The 25880-nt window shown below is 39.3% G+C and overlaps 1 protein-coding gene across 1 annotated transcript in view; it reads right to left on the bottom strand.

Annotated features, from left to right (window-relative positions):
* LOC124595656 (RNA polymerase I-specific transcription initiation factor RRN3) overlaps positions 1 to 25010 on the bottom strand; it is a 50239-nt gene extending 25229 nt beyond the window's left edge. The window contains exons 1-5 of the mRNA XM_047134502.1: positions 24847 to 25010; positions 24526 to 24728; positions 24361 to 24450; positions 22819 to 22948; positions 22637 to 22739 (exon numbers count right to left, since the gene is read on the bottom strand). Coding sequence (XP_046990458.1) covers positions 22637 to 22739; positions 22819 to 22948; positions 24361 to 24450; positions 24526 to 24726 — 524 coding nt within the window. The 5' untranslated portion in view covers positions 24727 to 24728; positions 24847 to 25010. The remainder of the gene's footprint in view (positions 1 to 22636; positions 22740 to 22818; positions 22949 to 24360; positions 24451 to 24525; positions 24729 to 24846) is intronic.
* Between the last annotated feature and the right edge of the window lie 870 nt (positions 25011 to 25880).

Raw genomic sequence — 25880 nt, forward strand, 5'->3', positions numbered from 1 at the left:
ATTTTCATCTAGCTGGTGGCTAGGTACGACTGACAGTAGCTGCACGCTGACGCCATGTACATAGAACACGTGTGCGAAGAATGCGCTGTCACGGAAATCACGCATGCACAATGATTTGTAGATAGATGGTGCCATACTAAGAAGCCATCTGCCGAAAATCAGAGCGGCCCTCCTGCACATGCACTGTACTTTATGTTTACTAACAGTCCAGCCAGATGCAACTCAAAAAACTATACTATACGAATATTGTGACGTGTCTGTTATCGAAAAAAAAGCTTAATTTTCTCGTCATGGTCTAATAGCAGCCAATGTGGGGCAGCATATATAGGCCAGACATGTTGCACAGTACAAGAACACTGTGATGAACATTAGCGTCAGGCATGCCTACATTAACCAGAAAAGTCAGCAATTGCAGAACACTGTCTGAATACAAGACACCACACGATTTATGAAAAGACAGAAGTTTTATCCCTGGTATCATCTTTCTGGGATTGCATGATTAAAGAAGCAATACATATCCGTACAGCCAATAATCTCATCAACAGGTATGCTGGATTTCAACTGAGCTCAGCCTGGAACCCTGCACTGGCTGCTATTAAATCATGCTGAGAAAATTAAGATTTCTTGGATAACACACCCATCATAACATTGGCCTCGTATAGTTTTTTAGTGAGTGATGTCTGGCCACACTGTTGTAAACACAGCATGCAGTGCACGCACAGGAGGGCCACTCTGTGGATTTTGGCAAAGGTTTTTTAGTATGGCACCCTCTATCTGCTAATCATTGTGCATGAGTGATTTCCATGCCTGCATATTCTTCGCATGCAGGTTCTGTATACAGGATATCAGCATGCGGATACCGTCTGCTGTACCTAGCCATCAGCAATGTTGAACCACCTGAAGATGTTGGACAGTTGCTCCGAGCAAATATTGTGCAATTTGCACACCTCCATCTGGCGGCAAACCCGTGAAGACTATTTAACATTATGTAACATATAACCATTCTGCTTACTCAAGAGAACATTTTGATGTACTTTAGGTGAGCCAAAGGATTAACGGCCTTGTACATCACACATTCAGTCTTCTAAACGGTGATCCAAGGAACATTACAATGCCAAAAAAGTACACTTCATTAATTTTACAACCGATATGAAGACGTTAGAGGGATACCCGTGTAATGAGGAGGAAATAAAAAACTTTTGGAATACTACATATGACTGGATGATTATTAACAAGGAGTGAATCGGGAAGTTTCATTTTCATTTAAGAAGAATGTTCCAGTTATCATTATGTATTCAAGTATTTTTGTCATGAATGCTGAGCATAATTTATTGGTACTATAAATGTTTCTTACTTTTTATGCTCAAATGAAGTAGATACACAGATTAATAAATCCTCAGAGTATGAATATTGCCGTTTCTTCAAGACGATAATAAAAATGTTGTTCATTTAATTTTAAAATCCCATAAGTCACAGCATTTTAAACCTATATCCAGGTAAAATTTATTATGTAATTGAATTTCATATCATACTGCCACGATGTCTTTTCATAAGTATTCATTCTTAGAGGCAAAACACATCTGTATGTAAAAGAACTTGTAAATGTTCAGCATGTACCCATATTTACAGATTAATTTGGGATGTGAATGTAAAATGACTCAATCCGCATCATAAAATTTATCGTGTAAAATAATCTATGGAACTTTAAACTAACTTACAGGTTAGTCTTCAAACAGATAAGATTCTTGTGGTAACCCAAAATTACCACACCTACCACATCTGTGCCATGCTTGCCATTAACATAAGAAGCAGGGAGCCAGCTCATCTTGATTGATTCTACTTGCTCACACCAACATGATGGTACAGGTCCAGCCACCAGACGACAACATGATCAGTGATGGCAACACTGCAGCGACTTAAGCGTGCACATCCCTCAGACAGTGCCACCTTGCGACTGGAAGAGCAATCTGCTTTTTATAACCCCGGAGTGTAAGGTTCTCTTCCTCATTCTGTTATGGTTCATTCGTATGCCCGTTTGACACCGCTCTCAGGACGCCTGTTACTTGTTTTGATTTGGCCTACCTACATACAAGGACTACGTATGGAACTTGTAATTGATGTTCCCATTAAAGTGATTATGCATACTTATTTGTCTGTGTTACTAAACAAGTGAAGGAATACAATTCGTTATTCAGTTGTTGTTTTTGACAAAGTTGCAATGTCACCAAGCACATCCTTGGAGGTAGCAGCTGGAAACCCACAGGCGTTTGGAAATGCAGCAGGAGGGACACATGACCATGTCAAGTGCGCTGACAGGCTTGATAATGTGGCCGCACAATTTGCTGGCTTATCCATCACCCTTCACTCCCTATGACAAAGCTGCCGAAGACTGAATCATATGAAACACCTATGGCGGCAACACTTTGAGGCCTTTAAGGTAACAGACACCAACTTTCATAAAGCTGTGTTTCTGTCATGGAAGTCTCCTCAAATGTACCACTTGTTAGGCAAGTTGAGGTAATTCATAATGTTCGAACACAATATATGTTCCAAAATCCTGCTGCATATTGAAGTTAATGCCCTGTGCCCAATCAAGAATTGGATGGCCTGTGCAAAGAATTTTACATCCTTTTTTTTCAGCTGGGCTAGGCCCCTGGCACTTCATGGTCGAGCAAAAGAACTATACAGGCTGACAGCACTGGGTGTCATGGAACCCATATCATTCAGTTCCTGGGCCACACCATTAGTGATTGTTATGAAAACATGAGGCAAACTCTTGCCTTTGCAGCAATTTCATGGTGACTACCAATCTGCAGTCTATGGTCAAGTGTACCCCACTCCCCACCCATAAGACCTCATGACAAAACTAGCAGGGACAATATTCTTGAAAACTTGACTTGTTGGAAGCATATTTACAGCTGCCAGTTGAAGAGTCACGTCAGATGCTTCTTATCAATGTGCCATATGCGTCTACCGGTACAACTGGTTGGTTTTCGGAGCCACTAGAACTCTGGCTCTATTTCAACATTAGTTGGAGAAACTCGCACAAAGAATCCCCTGCTGTATCGAGTGAGCTTGACTACATTGTCACGGGTCCCTCCATCGAGAACCTCTTCGCAAACTTCAGATTCTGTTTCACACCTTGGGGGACGCGGGTCTCAAGTGAGATTTGAATAAGTCTTTCTTCCAGCCTTGCTATTTCCTGTCAGGAGGTACAGCTGACAAACTGTCATAACGCTTCTATTGAGGCCCTCCCACATCCTACCAATGTGAAGGAGCTCCAGGAATTTTTTGGCAAAGTCATGTATGACCACTAGTTTTGGCCACAGCCAGCTACAATAGTGTATCCTATTAATCAACTGATAAAGAATAGCACATTGTTTGGACACTGCCTGCACCCAAGCAATACGGAAACTGAAAGATGTTCTGCATTTTATCCAGTGCTTGGCCGCATATCAGCTGGGTCATCATCTTGTTGTAGCTACCAACGCATCACAGTATGGTGTGGTGGCTGTGCTGTTACAGTGTATCACAGATGGTTTGGCGTTCAAAGCGGTCAACTGGTTTTGCCTGTACAACATTCAACTTGGCAGACAAAAATTACTCACAAATTGTGAAGGAAGCCCTGACGTTTATGTAATCAATAAGTTTCATGTGTTTCTCTATGGTGTCAAGTTTGACATCATTACAGACCATAGTTTCTGTTTTTAGCCCTGCAGCGCATGTGCTGAACGATACAGCACACACATTTCAACAATGGGCCATGGCCCTAGTTGTTACTACTATGAGATCCAATTTCACCAATGGCTCAGAAATAATGCCAATACCATCTCGCATCTTCCTTTCATTTTTATTTTGTGCTGTGCTATTGACTTGTTAATGGTGTTATTTTGCTGTCCACAGAACATGTGTCACGCATGGTCATTCCAGCGTAACTCAGGAGGGGCATCATCATCCTCCTCCTGCAACATGGTCATTATGGCATATCACGAACAAAGACGTTGGCCTGCCAAACATGTCTACTGACCAGGGTTTGATTGTGAGATTGAACATTTGACTGCTGCTTTTTTTAAGTATGCAGCTCACCAGGCTGCCCTGCAGCAGTGTTACTCTCTACGGTCAGAATCTTCATAGGAACGAGAATGAGTCCACCTTGATTTTGCGGGCCCCTTCCTGGACGCTTACTGGTTGGTGATTATAGATGTCTGCTCTTTGTTTCCATACACTGTAAACTGCAATTTGACTATGGTGGAATTGATGGTGCAGGCCCTCACCTGCATCTCCTCCACTGAAGGCCTCTCCCTGCAACCTGGTGATTGACAATTGCTCACAGTTCATGTCTCACATTTTTCAAGATTTTTGTGCACAATTTGGTATACACCACATCGAGACACTGCAGTTCTACCTTCAGTCAAATGAGGAGACAAAATGCATCCAGACTTTTGAAAGGGAGATGAAGAAGTTCATTGGGGACGTCCCAGCCAGCCACACACACACACACACACACACACACACACACACACACACAAAATTTTCTTAGGTCCACACCATAGGGTGAGAAGAGTTTGGCTGAAATGGTACATCGGTACCAGCTGCGCACAGTCCTCAACATCCTGCTGCCTGCCCCATGCCCTCCTTGAGAGCATACATGACAGGGACTGTTGTTTGGACTCTCACTTTTGGGCACTGTGAACAATGGATCCTGGTGGTTGTGCATGTCAGCGGGGTCAGTGAGTATTCATGAGACACAGAGGACAGGCTGGTGGCCTGCCATCATAACTAACTTTACTCAAAAATGGGAGACCGGCCTACAGTGCCGACCCCCCCCTCCCAAAAAAAACCCCAGGCCCTCTCAGTGTGCAGATCCTTCCATTCTTTGCCGGCCTTGGAAACTCCTCCTCTGTTTTTGCCTCAAACTCCAACAACAAGTGCAATCTCACCTACTTCGCCCTCCTCTGGCATCATCTCACAGTCACCTCACCAACAGGAGAGGACTATGGTAACCAAATTTTACCACATCTATGGCACCAGTGCCATTCCGTCCATGGACATAAGAGGACGGTGCCAGTTCATCTTTTTATGACTCAACTCGCCTGCACTGGCACCTGTCGGTATGACCAAACAGCAACAGCAGTACCACAATGAGCTCAGTTTGTGCAGCCCACAGGCAGTGCCACATTGCTAATCAGACAAGCATCAATCTATTACATTCCACACTGGAGGGCTCTCCCTCCTCATTCTGTTATGGTTCATTCATATGCCCACTTGACACTTGACTCCACTCTCAGGACGACTGTTACTTGTTCTTAATCGGCCTACCTATGTACGCAGACTTTGTATGGGACTTATGACCAGTGTTCCATTAAAGTGACTTACCTCACAGCAATGGAATATTAGGTAATAGAGGTGCCTTACATGTCTTGTTTTTAAGGATAACTGAACTGCAAAGAATAGCACAAAAGTTGGAGGAAAAAAACTATATCACAGAGAAGTGTTGTTTTCTTTAGGCAGAGCTATTTGTATGGTTACAGACAATGGTGGACACTGCTGCAACTGTGAAACATGAGGACGTGTGATACACGTATCATGTGTAGCATGACCATTAAATTTTATTTAATCATATAGTGTGAATAGCGAAATTACAGTAACCACACTATTGTGTCGCTGTGCTGACAGACACTCATTTCTATTGAAGAAAGTAGAATTTGCTCAATCACACTTGTTTTGAAACAGCAGGAAAATAGCAGTATATTTTAAATTTTATTTTACATGATGTAAGAAATTAAGAAAAAAAAACTGTAATGTACAAGATGTTGCAGAAAACAGAAGACAATGAAACATATTACAATAAAGTGGAATGGTGAATAGGCCATGTCTTCAAGTTTACTAAAGGTACAAGATGAATTTCTCCAAGCATGACAATTTGGCAGATGCTCCGAGGTTTGTCGCACGCTTCTGTATGAAAGTACACAATGTATCATATTTCAAGACTTTATCTATTTAAGTAACACATTTACAGTCAGAGGAAAAGAAACTTCTATGGCAGTTGCTTTTAGAAGAAAATTGTTAGACGCCCTTACTAATATACTGTCTGGAGAACAGGGATTAACTGATGCCTTCAATACAACTTCACACAAATTGACAAACTGCCCTCTACCGACTTAACCTAGACACCGGCTACAATAAATACCTGTGTCTTCACAGCTTACATTCCAGAAAAATAACACACACACAACCACACACACACACACACACACACACACACACACACACACAACCACACACAACCACACACACACACACACACACACACACACACACACACACACACAAAACTATCGTCAGTCTCCCATTCAAATTCTATTTGCCACATAATCGTTTTGTGATGCATGAGTAGTTTAAACTGATCCAAAAATATCAGTCTTAAACAATAATTCCTATAATTCATAGACTTAACAAACAAACAAAAAGTTGTTAAGAACACTGACTAGCAAACCTGCTAAATCATATATAGAATCTATTAAGGAGTTTGTGAAAAATAATTTGTTTTTTGAAATACATAATGTTTCAAAATTAGCCACCTTCCTTTATTCTTAATTACTTGAAATAGTATTTCAGTCTCTTGGTCATGCAGGAGATGCATCAACTTTAGCCCAACCTGAAACACCCAAGAAAAAGCAGAAATAAAATGTTGAAAAATGGTTAAAACAGTAAACTGTTTGTTGCAGTGTATGGGTGTACTAGCTTTCAGAGCACAGAAAGAAAAAGCTCTTAAGGGACTGCTGACAGCTGCCACTTGTTCAGAGGAATTGCTTGCATCAGTACGTTGAAATCCAATGCATGCCTCAACCAACCAAAACCACTGTTGGTAATTGCTACAACAAAATTGCACGATGGCACTAACTGCCACTACTACATAATATCAAGGAGCCCAATGTCATCTTTCCCAGCTGAAATAACTTAACCTAATGCTGAAAAAATTTCTGGAGAGAGACTTAATCCTCTAATCACAGGCAATCATCTGAGTTTTCCATACAGAATTGCAAGGTATTTTTATTCGATAATAATCAGCATCATGTAGGAAGGCACTTCCATCCAGAGAGAGAAAGGAAAGCCTTCAGGTGACAGTGTCTGCACAAGTGTGGCAGCAGAGACTGAACGAACAAATTCCACATGAGCAAACCATGTTGCTATGGACAATGAAGTTCATTTACCTACAGTGGTTCATATTATATGTTCAGATCTACGAGTAGACTAATAAATATTTTAAAACTTATTTCGATCAATTGTGTACATGAAAGACATGCCGACAATGTTGTGTCCACTGCCCTACAGCTTCTGCATCATGTGGGAAGGCAAAACAGCTGACTCGGCTTTGTGTGTGTGTGTTTAAGAAAGAAAGAGAGAGAGAGAGAGAGAGAGAGAGAGAGAGAGAGAGAGAGAGAGAGAGAGAGAGAGAGAGCAGTTAAATGTATATCATTGTGAGTAAAAAAGAATAACTAGTGGCAAGACTAATGCAAAAGATTGTTGTGTAAATGTTGTCATATTTTTCGCTGTCAATGAGCATTATAGTGTAAATAAACTCATTCAACATCACAACAAGAGACCGCACTGTGATCCATGGAACAAGCAAACAACTGGATACTTTCTTCGAATAACTCGAGGGAGCACTGCCCAATAACACTGAAAAACACACATCTTGACAGGTATCTGCCTCACCATTTTAAGATATTTTCCAGTTTGTGCCTTGAAAATGACAAGGGATTACAAACTGAATTATCTACATTTTCAGCAATTTATCTGGTTGCATTCTCATGAGTTATTAGAGCATAGTACGAGCTGAGAAACGCTTGTATTTCACAACTACCTAGCTGCTTTTCTTTGGGGAAGATATTGAAAATTATGTCAATCATAACAAGTGAATGTCTGTATATTTCTTAGGGTACAAATTCCCAAAAAATAAAGGCTAGGAAGCTCTCATATACTATTTATGTAACTGATATATTAAAAAAGAATGTTTTTAAACTACGAGCCTTTAAAACCAAGCACTATTATGAAGTTACTTTGTTCCAACGTCTACGTCTTAATATCAATGTTACTGCTATCTGAGACTGTGTCAAAACTGTACGATTGCAAGTATACAACAATAGTTTTAAGGCTTACATCTCTCTTTGTCTCCCTACACAAATTCTCTTCCAATGTTTTTAATGGCCAACTTCAGAGCAAGGTAAGGCACAAACTGTTCAGTGAACCACTTTTTGAAATTGACAACTTTAATTTCCTAATTGTAGCTGAATACAAGTTTTCTCTCAGGAACAAAACCGGAAGAACGCCCAGCATGTCTAATAATTATCTGAGAACACTTTCTTATGGAAACTTTAATACCACCAGTACCATCGCTCATTTTCTAGCGGGGATTCCTGAAATGATTCTCATTCACTCTTGTTTCATCAAGGTAATGCACTGCTGAAGTACCTTCTCTTGTTTCCTGCATCTTTCTCAAGCTTTTGGGCTGTACTGCAGCTAAGTCACTCCTTTTCATTAAAAACTTTCTTCTATCATTACTTTTAATGTACTGTTATTTGAAAAACTGCGCAGCACTCACTTTGAAGTCAATTTTCACATGTCTATGTGTAGCAACCTCCCCCCATGAACCATGGACCTTGCCGTTGGTGGGGAGGCTTGCATGCCTCAGCGATACAGATGGCCGTACCGTAGGTGCAACCACAACGGAGGGGTATCTGTTGAGAGGCCAGACAAACATGTGGTTCCTGAAGAGGGGCAGCAGCCTTTTCAGTAGTTGCAGAGGCAACAGTCTGGATGATTGACTGATCTGGCCTTGTAACATTAACCAAAACGGCCTTGCTGTGCTGGTACTGCGAACGGCTGAAAGCAAGGGGAAACTACAGCCGTAATTTTTCCCGAGGACATGCAGCTTTACTGTATGAGTAGCATGGAGAGCTGCATCAAACCAGTCTCAGGACTGAAGACCACAACAACAACAATGTGTAGCAAGTTTATGTGAAATCGGGTATTCACCGCCCTATGTAGATTTCAAACACGAAGCACATCAAAATGTCGTCCTCAAAGCCATTCACGTGTCTTATGTTTCTCGTGAGATGAAACCAACTTTTCCTAACATTTCTACAGCTCGTACACTTTTGTTTATTATTCTCTGCACAGTTATCTTGGCAACATATGCTTCCGTACTTCATTCTTGTGTCTTCCAAAAGTCACCAACAGATCTGATTTCAGATTCACATCTGAAAAAATTATAAACCACGTCACTTGCTTGTGAAGCACTTCGTGTTTATTGCCACCACCTTATGCATTTGTATGGCAATCATACTAACACATTTACATATACGCATTCACAGCTATACTGCTACAAGAAAATATCATCATCATCTGTAAGAATAATTCAGTCGCTCTGTGAATAAAACTGCACTGTTGCGAAATATGGCAGCATGCAGGAGAGAGATCCTTCCCATCTAGTTGTAGCTCGCAGCTAGCTGCTGGGAGAAAGAATTAATATTATTGGTCGCTACTCTTTGTTTATCATAAGAATAAGCCTCATGTAAGCATCACACTAAGTATTCTTACATGTCTGCTGGAACTTCATTGGATTTTGTTTCATATGGAACGGAAGCCATGCTGTCTCAAATACAGTCAAGTACGATAATGAGGATAATTTTATGCTGTGCATTACATGTACACTGAGTCAGCAATAATATGGGACAAGCAGAGAACAATATAGATTTGAATGTCATTTAATTTTTAAACAGAAGGAAATAATGGTAAAACTCAAGCAGTTCTTTTCTTAAGTGATCTGATGGAAAACATAACATGCTCTCAATCTTAGCTAACAAACTACGCGAGGCGTAAAAGTGCACCGCTGGGATTTCACCATGTAGTTAAATATTAAAGCCACTGAAGGTATTACAATCAGCCGGCGGATAATCTCTGAACTCCTTCCATATCGGACTCTGAGGAATACATTTCAGTACTGCTAGGTTGATAACGAGGCGATCAGCAACAGAATCCCAAGCCACCAGAAAGTCCATTATGACAAATCCCTTAACCTGACCCCAGATCAATTCTATTGGAATCAGAATGCAGTGTTAAGGACAACTGTATAAATGCAGCATTTGTACAGTGCACTCAACACCATGAAAATTATTGTTTTCCACATTTTTATGATGCTTGTCACTCTGGCTCATGTGAGACCACATCTGTCCTACAAAACAATTTGCATATTCAAACAGAGTATTTGATTTTTCATTTTTCTCCAAAAAATTTAATTGTGTAATTTTTCTTAACTGCAACAATCTTTTATAAAATATCAATTATTAAGATGTGTATTTGCAATGAAAACTATAGAATTTTGCATCCAATATGTACATAGAAATGAGAAGACGTGCCTTTTCCATGAAAAAGTGATGGTAAAGTAGGAGTTAATTACCACAGATTTGATGAACTTCATATTTAAATGATTTAGGTATTCAAACCTAACATGAAAAATTATATACCACATGGCGTTTCGAACAGCTGGCCAGCAGCAGACTCAATTATCAATCTATGATGCTACCGATTCCACCATGCATACAATTAAATTATTTTATCTTATATTTGTTACGAACAAAAAAGTCTTAGCTGATTTTGCTCTGTACTTGTAAAAAACATTAAGAAAACCTTATTTCTAGCCATTAACCATGTTTTGCAAGGGTTTCACTACACAGCTGGAAGCAGTGTCATCCATTTTCATGTTATGTATGAACAGCGTGACAATCAGACCACAAGTAATGCTTACAGAGACTGAACATATAAGATTTTTGAAATACAAATTACATAGCTAAAGTATGATTAAGAAAAATGTTGATGGCTGTTAATGCATTAGAATGTCAAAGTTTCATTTACACTGACATAGTAATAAGATAGCATATACAGGACCTACTTCCAAGAGTGGAACAACACCAGTGTACATGAGCTATGGCTGCTGACCAACCATTGCATTTGCGTTTGTTTACATCATGTTCATTCTTATGATGAACAAAGTACAGTGGTTAACAGAGGGCAATGAGCGAAACAGCTGGAAACTGGGCCACTTCCTACATCACGTGGAGTATAGCTGTAAGAATAAAACTAAAGGACTGTAATAAGAAAACCAAACATTTAATTTAGAGTTGATTTTTAATTGAAATTTTACACAGAAATAAAGTGGGAAACACGAAAATTGCGTTCAATGTTACAAGGTCAGAAAGAACTTATTGATAATTTTTCTGAGTGTTGCATATTTTGGAGCAATGTTCCACACACAAGCTCAGAAATATAGTTTATAAAATTGCTGGTGCAAAATGGTATATGTGTAAGTAGGTGAGCGAGACTGGGAAACATGTAAAACGTGACTCCTGATGTTCCAGACAAGAAAAATAATGACTTCAGATATTCAAGAGCAACAGAAAAATATCTGATGGGGAAAATACCAGCCTACAATATTCCAAAGCAACAGAAAAGTATTTCATGAGAAAATCACAACTTCCAATTTCCAAACACTGCAGGAAGACACAATAATGGCGGGGCCTGCGAAATTGTGCGGAAAGAGCTGGATGCACACCTTTGAGTCGCCAGTGACCAGAGGGTTAATTCATTCCATGATGAGCCAACTGAAAAACCTATTTTTGTAAGAATAAATGACATTTATGAGGCACTCCACTTTTAATGACTAAAATACACATTTTCTCCCACAAATTTATTTTCTCAGGGCCCAAATATTTATGCTTTTCTTTCTTAGGGCCAAAAAATATAGATTTTCTTTGATTTTATTTGTACATTCATCCATGGATCATTGCACAACACTACCAGATTTGCCATCATACTGTATCACAATGAATCATCTAATTTGGCGCATGTATATTTCTGAAATTAATAAAAATATAAAATGAATTTTGTATTTTGATGAACGGGAAACTCAAAGTTTTTTTCGGAAATGTTCAATACGCCCCATTAGTGTGGCTGTTATTTGGCATTTTTAAAATTTCTTTTATAATTTATCTTGGCTACACTCCAGTTTGGTTTCTATTCCATGTAAAAATGAGCTGTGTGAAGTTTGAGCTCAATAGGACAGGAACCTTCAAAATTGGTCAACACAAAAATATATATCCATCCACTTTATGAAATATTGCTTCTGCACAATAAACTCGATCATTTCCCAATGAAGGCTGTTAGTGTACCTCAGTTGCCTCAACCGAGTGCATTCTCATGTCACAAATCATTTGGCTTGAGTGACACGAAAGGTCAGTCACCCCAAGACAGGTAGGGAGAGGGCAGAGCAAGCCACACCATTTCTTTTTACAACTCAACCTTGGCAACTCCAATAGTCCTTCACTTTTAAGGAAGGTAGTGGTAGAAGCAGCAGTAAAACCAATGTCTTTGTCATCAGTTTGTTTATGGGGGAAAAAAGTCATTTATTTGGATACTAGCACCATGAAAGAACTGGAAGCAAACTGCCACCTGTCGAGCAAACATTCAGGTTTTCTTCTACAATTTTACAGGTGTGTATACTAAGTCAAAAGTGCCACAGTGTCTATGCGGTAGTGATGATTTATTAGGGAAAAAGCATTTATTCCATCAAAGAGGGTGATAAACTGCTTATCAAACAAACATTCTGGAAGTTCGTAAGAAAATGATAAGTGGAAATAAACAGATTTCATTTAAATATTTGTAATTCTTAATACATCACATGTTAATGCAATACGTTTCATTACTATTGAAGAAGATACAGTATTTGATCAACTAACAGTTGAAAGGACAGCAAGGATTCATGCATGGAATGAGTTATGAGTTACTTGTGATAGATCATCTGAATAAGCAAGGGCAGCTGGGAACAGGCAAGAGCGAGCAAATATTAAATTCAACTTGGTAAATCATTTATGAATTTATAATACAATACATAATTACATTTAAAAAATGAAGGAAAGGATAAACACGCTACTCATTCACTACTGTTAATGTTACTCTCACTTCTGTTGTTACCTTGCTGTCATTCAGATTGTTCTTATTTTTTCTCACGCAAACTGTTGATGTCAAGTTAGAGAACTGTTGAATCACAGTTACTTGTCTCAAATAAGGGAATCTTTCCGTAATCCGGTGTTATCCATCAGACGAGGTGGGTTGTGATGAATTATCAGCACAAGAGTTTGTGACATTTGTATTTTCCTTGTTAGTGTGTATGCTGAAGCATGGTTCTCTGCCCATTCAACAGCCAAAGCATCCCATACGTATTTCATCTATCTTTAAGAACTTTAAAAATACACCAATGAACCAAAACAGTTTGACCACCTGTTTCATAGCGTGTTGTTCTACTTTTCAAACACAGTACAGCAGAGGTTCAGCTTGGCATGGATTCTACAAATCTTTGTCAGGAGTCGAGAAGTATGTGGCACCAGATGACTACGCACAAGTCAAGCAATTTCTGCAAATTGCAAGCAGTAGTTTAAGGGCACTCAGATGGTGCTCCATGTGTGTTCCATCGGGTACGGATCACACATGTTTGCTGGTCAAGACATCAATGTGAGTTCTCTATAATGCCCCTCAAATCACTGTAGCATGATTCTGATCATGCAACACAACAGTCCGTCATAGGGGGAGGCTTCAAGCATAAAACGATGCAGACGGTCCACAATTATATTCACTAGTTCACTGCTGTCATGATGCCTTTGATTACCACCAGAGATCCCACGGAAGCCCAACTCAATGTAAGCCATAACATAATTCTCTCCTCACCACCTTGCTTCTGTGGCATAGCACATGTTTCATGCAGCCATTCACCTGGATGACTGTGTGTAAGGACCCAACCAACAACCTGGTGTAACAAGGAATGTGATTCCTTTGATAGGCGACACGTTTCTACTGATTCACAGTGAAAACTCTGTGATGCTGTTCTCACTGCAATCAAAACTGACAATATTGTTGGGTTAACACAGGGACAAGTAGGAGTAATGCGTGTGGAGTTTCATGTTCAACAATGGCCTTTGATTGTTCTGCACCAGCACTGAACTCCATCATCTAATCTGCCACAAATCGCTTACTATCCTGGATTACACAGGGGGGAGATCCTCTGCCTTTTATATTTTGTGATGAGGCATGGGTGTCCAATACCATATGGCCTACTTGTTATTTCATGTCCTTAGGTGATTTATTGTACCTGACCCAAAAAATAAATAAAAAAAATGCTGTTCTGAGTTTTTCTGTTCTTTTTCCTTCGGAAATGTAAATCCAAAACTGGCTCTTTTTCCATTATATTGGTCAACAATGAAAATGGTTCAGGCTCAAAAATAGTTAATTCTTGTGTATTTTCATATGTTGAATTAAAAAATCACCATAAAAATGACAGATTAACTCTTGCTTTGGAGATGAAGTGACATTTCATTTTTACAGTCCTCATTTTCAGTTTGGGGGAAATTTTGATTTCAGAGTTGGCACCCTGTCCAATAACAAAACAAATGATCTTAAGCTATTTTCTGTGACTGAGTTTCATACAGTTTCTGCTATAATTAAAGCAAAATTTCTGATTTGAGAGTGCTTTTGCAGTGCAAAATTCATAAAAATGTCATGAAAATTTGTAAATAAGGTGAATAGTTTTTGTTGCACTTGTGGTGAAATAACATTTTCCTCACAGAAATGCAATCTGACAACACTTGCGAAGACTGCCCATGAGCATTATTTTGGTATGAAAGTAGGGGATCAGCATAAGTCTTGAGCTCCCATATATGTTGCAACACATGTTCAGTTACACTGCGAGAACTGCTGAAAAAATAAGAAAAGATCTATGGTTTTTGCTGTGCCTATGGCTTGGAAGGAGCCTACAAACCATACAGATAACTGCTATTTATGCTTGACTCCACCTATAGAGGCACGATTGTCTATGAAGAAAAGAACAGTACAGTAACTGAATCTTCAATCTTCATCGATCCCTTCCCCATTCAGGCAGTTTACCAGTTCCTATTCCACCCAAAAATTGTGTGTTTGAAGTAGAAAATGTAGACAGTGTGGAAGAAGAAGAAAAAGAAGAAAAAGAAGAAGAACCAAGCAAGCCTTCCATATCCTGTGACCCTGATTTTGAGGAAAAAGATGATAAACCACACACACTGAGTCAAATAGAATTGGGTGATCTCATTAGAGGCCTTGACGTGTCACAGGAGAAGGGAGACTACAGCAATGGAATCCTCTCTAAAGTGATGTCACAGTCTCACAGTACAGAAAATGCCACATGGAACTGCTTCCGTTTTTGGAGAAGAAAAACAATCTTGTTTGCTGCAACAGGATGGTTTGATGAAATCTTGATCCAACTAAATGGAGGCTATTCACAGACTCCTCCAAGCTTAGTTTGAAATTTGTATTACTTCACAATAGCAACCCTCTTCCTTCTATTCCTGTTGGTCATGCAGTTCACATGAAGGAGACATATGCAAATATGACAGCCCTCTTGTTCTCTATCAAATATCATGAACATAAATGGAAAATCTGTGGTAATCTAAAAGTCACTGCCACACTCTTAGGAATGCTACTGGAGTACAAATACATTGCTGTCTCTTATGTATGTGGGACAGTAGGGATTGGAAATATTAAAGTAGACTGGCCTGTAAGAAACCTTAATCCTAGCAAGAAAAATGTCATTGCTGAGCCTATCATGGACTCAAAAGACCTCCTTCAAATGTATGAACCTAGGAGAACAGGCCTTTACGTACATAAGAGAGAAATTTCCAAAATCAACTGATGCAAAAATTAAGGAAGGTATTTTTACCGGGCCACAAATTGGAGAACTTTTAAAGGATCCTGTATCTGATCCATTTTTGGAGGAGAAAGAAAAAGAAGCTTGGGAACCCTTCAAGGAAGTAGTTTATGAATTTTTTAGGCAACAACAGAGATTACAACTTATCGTGCTCTTTAATGAGTTCTTCCCCATTAGTTTGACTATTACTTCCAATTATTAGCTCTCTTCTGTAGTTTTCTTTGCCTATTCAGTTTTTCTGTCATTTGCACCAGTCACCACATCTTATGCTGATAAGAGTTTCTCCATGCATTCAGATATGTTCATCACCATCATCATCATCAAGACTGATTATGCCTTTCAGCGTTCAGTCTGGAGCATAGCCCCCCTTATAAAATTCCTCCATGATCCCCTATTCAGTGCTAACATTGGTGCCTCTTCTGATGTTAAACCTATTACTTCAAAATCATTCTTAACCGAATTCAGGTACCTTCTCCTTGGTCTGCCCCGACTCCTCCTACCCTCTACCGCTGAACCCATGAGTCTCTTGGGTAACCTTGCTTCTCCCATGCGTGTAACATGACCCCACCATCTAAGCCTGTTCGCCCTGACTGCTACATCTATAGAGTTCATTCCCAGTTTTTCTTTGATTTCCTCATTGTGGACACCCTCCTGCCATTGTTCCCATCTACTAGTACCTGCAATCATCCTAGCTACTTTCATATCCGTAACCTCAACCTTATTGATAAGGTAACCTGAATCCACCCAGCTTTCGCTCCCATACAACAAAGTTGGTCGAAAGATTGAACGGTGCACAGATAACTTAGTCTTGGTACTGACTTCCTTCTTGCAGAAGAGAGTAGATCGTAGCTGAGCGCTCACTGCATTAGCCTTGCTACACCTCGCTTCCAGTTCTTTCACTATGTTGCCATCCTGTGAGAATATGCATCCTAAGTACTTGAAACCGTCCACCTGTTCTAACTTTGTTCCTCCTATTTGGCACTCAATCCGTTTATATTTCTTTCCTACTGACATTACTTTCGTTTTGGAGATGCTAATCTTCATACCATAGTCCTTACATTTCTGATCTAGCTCTGAAATATTACTCTGCAAACTTTCAATCGAATCTGCCATCACTTGCATATGCAAGACTGCTTATTTTGTGTTCACATATCTTAATCTCACCCAGCCAGTCTATTGTTTTCAACATATGATCCATAAATAATATGAACAACACTGGAGACAGGTTGCAGCCTTGTCTTACCCCTGAAACTACTCTGAACCATGAACTCAATTTACCGTCAACTCTAACTGCTGCCTAAGACCTTTAATTGCTTGAAAAAGTTTGCCTCCTGTTCCATAATCTCGTAGAACAGACAATAACTTCCTCCTAGGAACCCGGTCATATGCCTTTTCTAGATCTATAAAGCATAGATACTATTCCCTGTTCCACTCACAACACTTCTCCATTATTTGTCATAAGCTAAAGATCTGGTCCTGACAACCTCTAAGAGGCCTAAATCCACACTGATTTTCATCCAATTGCTCCTCAACTAATACTCTCACTTTCCTTTCAACAATACCTGAGAAGATTTTACCCACAACGCTGATTAAAGAGATACCTCTGTAGTTGTTACAATCTTTTATGTTTCCATGTTTAAAGATTGGTGTGATTACTGCTTTTGTCCAGTCTGATGGAACCTGTCCCGACTCCCAGGCCATTTCAATTATCCTGTGTAGCCATTTAAGACCTGACATTCCACTGTACTTGATGAGTTCCGACTTAATTTCATCCACCCCAGCTGCTTTATTGCATTGCAATCTATTGACCATTTTCTCCACTTCCTCAAATGTGATACTATTTCAGTCATCATTCATATCCCATTGTACCTCGAAATATGAAACATTACTGATCGTATTTTCACCTACATTGAGCAACTCTTCAAAATATTCCCTCCATCTGCCCAAGGCATCCACAGGATTCACCAGCAGTTTTCCTGACCTGTCCAAAATACTTGTCGTTTCCTTCTTACCTCCCTTTCAAAGACTGCTAATTACACTCCAGAATGGTTTTCCAGCAGCTTGACCCAATGTCTCCAACCTGTTTCCAAAGTCTTCCCAAGATTTCTTCTTGGATGCTGCAATTATCTGTTTGGCTTCATTTCTTTCTTCAACATAACTTTCTCTGTCTACCTGAGTTCTAGTATGTAGCCATTTTTTATACGCCTTCTTTTTCCTTTTACAGGCTGCCCTGACTGTGTCATTCCACCAAGCTGTTTGCTTCCTCCTACTTTTACACACTACTGTTCCAAGACATTCTTTAGCCACTTCTAGTACTGTGTCCCTGTACCTTATCCATTCCTTTTCCAATGACTGTAATTGACTACATTCAACTAACTGGTACCTTTCTGAGATCGCTGTTATGTACTTGTGCCTGATTTCCTTATCCTGAAGTTTCTCCACTCTTATCCTCCTACATATGGACCTGACCTCCTGCACTTTCGGCCTCGCAATCCCAATTTCACTGCAGATTAAATAATGATCAGTGTCATCAAAGAATCCCCTGAATACACGTGTGTCCCTCACAGCCTTCCTGAATTCCTGATCTGTTATTATATAGTCAATGACAGATCTGGTTCCCCTGCTTTCCCAAGTATATCGGTGAATGTTCTTATGTTTAAAAAAGGAGTTTGTGATTACTAAGCCCATACTGGCACAGAAATCCAAGAGTTGCTGCCCGTTCCTGTTGTCCTCCATATCCTCTCCAAATTTACCCATAACCTTTTCATACCCTTCTGTTCGATTTCCAATCCTGGCGTTAAAATCACCCATGAGCAGAACACTGTCCTTGTCCTTTACTCTAACAACTACATCACTGAGTGCCTCATAAAAACTATCCATCTTATCTTGATCAGTCCCTTCACAATGCGAATATACTGACACAATCCTAATTTTATTGCTAGACACTGTCAAATCTATCCACATCAGTCGTTCGTTTACATACCTTATTGCAACTTCGCTGGGTTCCATTTCTTTCCTGATGTAAAGCCCTACACCCCATTGTGCTATTCCTGCTTTGTCTCCTGACAAGTAGACCTTGTATTCTCCCACTTCTTCTTCTTTCTCACCCCTTACCCGAATGTCACTAACAGCTAAAACACCCACCCCCATCTTACTTGCAGCCTCTGCCAGCTCTACCTTCTTCCAAGAGTAGCCCCCATTGATATTAATAGCTCCCCATCTCATTACCATTTGTTTGCCAAGTCGTATCTTAGGAGTCCCTGGTTTGTCAGTTAGAGGTGGGACTCCGTCACCTCCAAAGGTCCGAGGCATTTTGCTCTGATTGTTGCCAGCATCATATTTAAAGTACCAGGGAAGCAGGTTGCTAGCCTTACTTGCCCCGAGTCCCATTGGGTTTTACCCCTAACGGCTGAGGGACTAACCGGTGGATTTGACAGTCTTTGCCGTATGAGCACAAAGGTGACCACGACTCAGAATATGTCCGAGATGCCCAACCTTATTCCAAAGTAACTGGTATCCCGACTGTCGGGACCACTTACTTGGCCACTCATACGTTGCCCGTGGTTCATGAACTAGGACATGACTACAGGAACCCACACCATGAACCACTCAGATATGTTCTACAAAAAAATTTCTTGTCATACTCATAGAGACTACAGCTTGTTAAACAGACCTTTTATGTACGTAAATTCGTTGAGACTTATTATTCGAGGCTCACTTGACGAAAATTACAACAACATTAGACTGCTGATTAGGTTTGTCACTGAAAAATGTGAAAGAAAATAATTTTTCCTTATCTGAATTAGAATGAAGGAAATCTTCTACAGAATGTAAACAGTGGCATAAAGAAAGACAACTCTCAACAAAGAAAAGCAATTGGCAAGGAAATACAAACATAAGCAAGATATTAATGACTTAACTACATTTTTTATTGCTCTTCCCCTGTCATTTTTATGTTATTACCTTAGGGAACTACAAAATAAAAACCATCATACATTTTAATAAATCTTTGTGGGAACATTAACACATGTTCCCAATAAACATCGGTAAAAGTTTCATTTTGCTAATAGGGTACTTGCAGAGATATACACAATGCTGATTTTCTGGGGGATGTGTACCCCTAAACTTTTTCATCGACAAAGTAATTTTTTTACGATGTTGAGAACTTGGAGAAGTGCCAAGAATTTATTTTATGAACGTAAATTTTTTATTTCATTTTTTCGTATTGGTAATTGCAATACGAACGATACTAGTGCAGTTTTTGGTGGGAAAAGCGATGTCATTGACTGTTTCAAGCATTTTGAAGCTGTGGCAACCGTTCTCGACAACTGAATCACTGGCAACCAGTTTGAAAAGCATGTAGCGCCCTCACCTGCTAATAGTGGGCGATGGTAATGCTACACAGATATGTGCAAGCTCAAACACCGAGCTACCGATGGATGTCTCTACGGTCCCGCTACCATGATGATGATGTCACAGCTAAAAGCAGACGGGTGGTATCCCATGCTTCAGTTATAAGTAAATTTCGCTGCATTATATCCAATGTCGGAGTACCCTCAAACTCTCTCTTTTAAGCACTGGATATACACATTTATATGAAGGTTTAGTGCAGTCATCACAAGTGCGCCCTACTTTTTGAGACATAATATCTCTGTCAATATTTTCTTAAAAGATGCAAAACTAGGAGATCTTTTACAACTTCTTGCACCCTCTTAAGCAAAATAATAATATTTCTTGAGAAATTTTTATATGGATAATCAACCTCGAAGAGGGGGGGGGGGGGGGGTGGAAGAAAAGAAAAAAAAGACAGACAGACTTGGGGGTAAAAAAGTGTGAACTTGGAATTCGTATATCTGGACACAATTGCTGGATAAACCTGAAACCTTGCATACAATAACTTATCAAAACAAGGTCTTAGAATATAAAATTTCATCTCCTACTGCTCCCCAACAGTTTACAAATTAAGGACAAGGTTGACAATTTTTGGAGGAAAAAAAAAAAAAAAAAAAACAAAAAAAAAAAAAAAAAAAAAAAAAAAAGGCTTTTTTGAGCTCACAAAAAAGCATCACTCTTCTACAATCTCTTTTAACCATTTTCCTTAGAAAGACTATATTCTAAACTACTGAAATAACTAATTTGGTTTGGCAATGCAAGCACATAAGGCCCCGAAAAACAAGCCGTTGTATGAATGAAAAAGAGAACATTCTCCAGAGAAGATTCTCAGAGCCAAAGAACATTCTCCAGGAGATTTTTTTTTTTTTTTAATATGAAGAAAAATTTGAAGCATTTCATCTATGGCTGGGATTCTTTCTCACCGCCTCTTCCCCTCCACATTGAGAAAGTTCTTGATGTGTCATCTGCTGCGTCTGGCACCGAACACAGGCTAGCTCTGTTTTCTTTAAGAGCATACTGCCACGGATATTCAGTCTCAAAGTTGCCTAAAACTATGGGTTGCATCTTTGATAGCTGAACTAAAGGGTAAAACGGGGAAAGTAAATTTTTAGTAATGTTCACTGGCAATACATGCGAATGTTCACACAGAACTTCAGCAAGTCCGTGTTGGCCACGCGAGAACTTTTTCCGAATTTAGACCACCTGGTGTGGAATGGCCCAATAGCTCACTAATAAATCACCAGAAATTCTTCAAATTCCATTCTTTCAAACATTGCTCAAGAATTATACTAACAGCACCCAAAAACAATATAGAAACAAATATCCAACACCAGAGAGCAACACAGCATATTCCAACATGAGCTATTACACACGTCGTGCCACCACAAAGTCAATCAACGCAACACAAGTATGACCCTGGGGTCAAATCAGATGAGCCAGTGAACTTCAGTTGTCCCCAAAGCTGAAGTATGTGGGACAGTATGGTTCTCGCAGACAAAACATCCAAACTGCACAGTTACCGTTAAACTCTGGTGCTATATGGCCACAGTGAAAAGGTGTCAACAATTTGACCAACTCTGCACAGATGTGGGTGATGCTGATTGCAAAGGAACGCCACTGACCAGAGACCATGTCTAGGCAATCGAGGAACTGATTTCCAGCAATCGCAGATTTTTTGACAATGATCTTCAAACAAAACAGCAGTTCTCAAATCGCTCTATGACCAAAAGTGTCATCATGGAATTGAAAGAAAGGTAGTATGCTCCGGCTGTTATAGTGACTTTGTTACACTTGAAAAAATGTGTTACATGTCTGCCACTTAGAAGTGTACTGCAGTACGCTGATCCATCTATTTTTTTTACATGTTGCAATGATTATGTTTGTATCATCATCTCAAAAATTCATCTAAAGAGAGAGCAGAATTTAGAGAACTGAGCATCAAAGTTGTTTTCCACACACACTTTATCCCGTGTTTGATTTGCTAATGCTAGAAAAACCATGTATTTGACATTCTGGAAATATCCTTCTGTACGCCTGCAGTTTTTTAAGCTTTACCAAGCCTTTCTTTAGCTTTATAAGCTGATAGTAATGATAAGAGGCCAAGACCTTTTATTAACACCTTACAATTTTTCATGTCACCTGTATGTTCATGAACTTGCAGATTATGTTCAGGAGCTTCTTATGGGTGTCTAGCTTAGTTAGTCCAAGTTCAAAAGATGGAGCACTAGATTCCACACACTTGTCCTCTTCATTTCTCATCATTGACAAATATATGTGGAACATGTCAAGAACTCTTTTACAAAAAAGTACTTAAGGGCGCTTTTTAGTTCAGTTAATTTTTAGATTTAGGAATGACCAGTAGATAAACGAACACAGGAACAACTGTAGGAAACAATAACAGAACAAGACTTGCACATCAATAATTTATACAACACAAAACATTTTGGAACTTACATAGGGATAACCTGCAGAATGACTGATATCAGATCATGGATTTTCATGAAGCTCCTTTTGTCTTTCTCAGGTGGTATACTGTTAACCCACTCATTGTCATCATCTGAAAAAAGAAATGTAATTTAGCACACACTTTAGCTCCTATACACGTCGTACACAGTAGGACTACAACAAAGACTCACCTGGTTTGAAAGAAGTAACAAGTTTATCTAGCGTATACTTTGTGTAATATGTATGTGCAGATAGCAGATCCAAGACAAAGCCCTGGAATTCTCTGACAGCTTTGTCTGTTCTGTGCACCCATTTCAAGTTCTGTGGATGAGACATTTGTACCATTTTTAGAATTCACCTTTAAAAATGCTATGGAACAAACAAGCAGCTTAGAAATACTGCAAAATGTGTATAGCAATTGGCAATATAGATTTTCCAGAGTTACAACCCATTTCTATTAGTTTCACAAACATATTAATAGCTTTTCTGGCAAGCATAATAGAAAGACCCCCACCCACAACATGGGTGCATTATAAAATACATAGAGCTACCTTAAATATAATGCTGATGCTTATGTGACTTGTCAGTTCACATCACTGCTTATATCTGCTATGTATCAGGAACAACAGTGACAAATCCATGACAGTATAAAACATCTAAAGCCAAGTATGGACTCGCATGGTTGTAAACAACTCAACAACAGTGACAAATCCATGACAGTATAAAACATCTAAAGCCAAGTATGGACTCGCATGGTTGTAAACAACTCAACAACAACAAAAACAACAACATAAAGTTTACATACACATCCACTTGCGACCCTTCAATTTACAGTAGGATCATCATTTAGCTAAAAGAAACAATACATAAAAAAGAAAACACTAATTAAGAAACTGTAATGCAGTCTGACTACAGTGAGGTGCAATCTTTTCTCCAGGTGTAATATTGTAGACCAGTTCTATAAAATGGGAGATGGAAAGAAGTCGCAGTTTCCACAGAAATTTGATATAAAAAAAGTTTTTGCCATTCTTCATAAAACAGTTTGCACGATTTCCACTAGAAGCGAATCTTTTTTCATACTACATATGTATGAGTAGTTAACGTTGTGGATTTAAAGATCAGTTAATATTCACACAAATAGGCCAATGATCTGTCAGCTGACAAATAAAAATAATAGTGAGAGTACTGGTTAAACTATGCAAGTAAAATATGCAAGATATAGAGTACCCTAAAATGACTTACAGGACAATTTTTTGCACCATTTCACCAAAGTAAAATTAACTGTTTTTCAAAGGTCGCAATTAAATGCTTGTGATCCAGAGTATGCACTAATCAGCAGTATATAGGCTGATTAAAGATAACACACCTCCCTACTTACGTATATTTAGCAGCTCTGCATCTTGAGAAAAGCGCAGAGCAATCCATCGACTATAACATTAAGTACTGTTGACATTCTGCACTTTAGATCTACATGTAAACTACCTGTCATACAAGAATAGGCCCTAGTCTTTCTTCAAATTGCATGCACATTAATTACTGTGGACATTCTGCACTCTGGACCTATATGTAAACTACCTGTCATACTAGAACAGTCCTCCTCCAAATTGCATACACAGCCACTTGCTCAAAAGTTGAAGATCAACCATGCTATTCGACATGCCAAGGGCTATGTGTGTGTGTGTGTGTGTGTGTGTGTGTGTGTGTGTGTAACGTTGAGGACACACAATACTTACAAGTATAGCTTCAACAAAATGACGAAGATCCTGTTTCAATAAAGATATGCAGTCTCTTGATTTACGAAGCAATTCACAAAGATCTTCATCCTGCAAAACAAATGTATTGCAGTACGCATACTTTGAAAACTGGTCAAATATGTTGACAACATAGCCAAGACAAACCTGAATTTCTGAATCTTTAAGAATGCAAACTAATTCTTCATATGGTTTCAAACTCTTTTCGTTGATGAAATCCAACAAAATAGCCCTCAGGTCATTGGGCAACTGAAAGCGAACGCGCTGCTGCACAGCACGGCTTCTATTACCAGCTACTTTGAGAATGGACGGTGTACAGGAACCGCTTGAAATTACCGACACTGCCATGCCTAAAATACAACACGTTTAGTATGTTAAACAGTACCGAATGTTAACGAACAATTCTGTATCTGCATAGAAATCCACAAGTACTTGCTATACATGGCGTAAATTGACAGTTTCACACACCTTAAACTTAACACTCTCTCTCTGCTACAACTTTCTTTCGCGACAAGACCTTGTTGATCAATTTATACGACATGATTACAAACTACTTGCACAATATGTCTCAAACTCAAACCCACGTTTTCCGCACAACACAAAGATTTTAAGCGTGAGCGAGCCGCTGGTGAAATCCAAGGAGGTTTGTCCGCGATGTACCTTGCGGATCTACAGCGCAATTATGCTAATATCTTTGGAAATAGGGTTGCCAGATTCCCGGTTTTCCTGGACAGTCCTAATGTCAGATAAAAGAAATCGGCATCCCGGAAAATACCGCTGGGACTGCAGTTTATCCCTGACTTCGTATTTTAGAGGAATATTCTAAATTCAATCTATTTTTACTTCAAATTCTTGCGTGGATCTGTACTTCAACTTCAGCTGTTAAGCTAAATAACAAAAGTCTGTATTATCGCAGTTAACAGCGTCCATAAAGGAGTAGATAGTATTACGCGGCAACGCTTGTGAGTTTCCATTATTGTCCTTTATTTCAGTTTACTTTAAGCTTTACAGTTACGTGTTTCTCTGGTTCGTATCGCGGTTAATTTGTTATTAAAGGGAACTCTAAATGCCAAAAAGGAAGCGTTTGTTCCAAGCAAAATATTCAAAAGAATGGTTCCTCATAGAAGGAGGGAAAAGTGACTGTGAAATATACTGTTTCATTTGTAAGTGTTGAAGGCATATAGTAGTGGTGGGCAGGAAATCGCGTATCTGTTAGAAATCACAGTGACTGAGAAGTCACAGATATCACAGTAGCAACTTTACAGAATCTAACTGCGATTTCAGTCACAGTTAGCAGTCGCAAGTAGTATTACACATTCAAAGACGTGAGCCATCTATTGGTCGAATTTAACCAACACTGCTTTCTGCGATTTCAGTGACAAGTCGCAACTAAGAGTCGCAAGTAGCAACTAAAAAGCGCGGTTAACAGTGGCATCTGTTGGCCAAAGTTCGTACTACGTCCATCTCTGCGGTACGCTATGGAGTCCAACTGCGATTTCCGT

This window comes from Schistocerca americana, chromosome 1 (genome assembly GCF_021461395.2).
Source record: "Schistocerca americana isolate TAMUIC-IGC-003095 chromosome 1, iqSchAmer2.1, whole genome shotgun sequence".
NCBI classification, from domain to species: domain Eukaryota; kingdom Metazoa; phylum Arthropoda; class Insecta; order Orthoptera; family Acrididae; genus Schistocerca; species Schistocerca americana.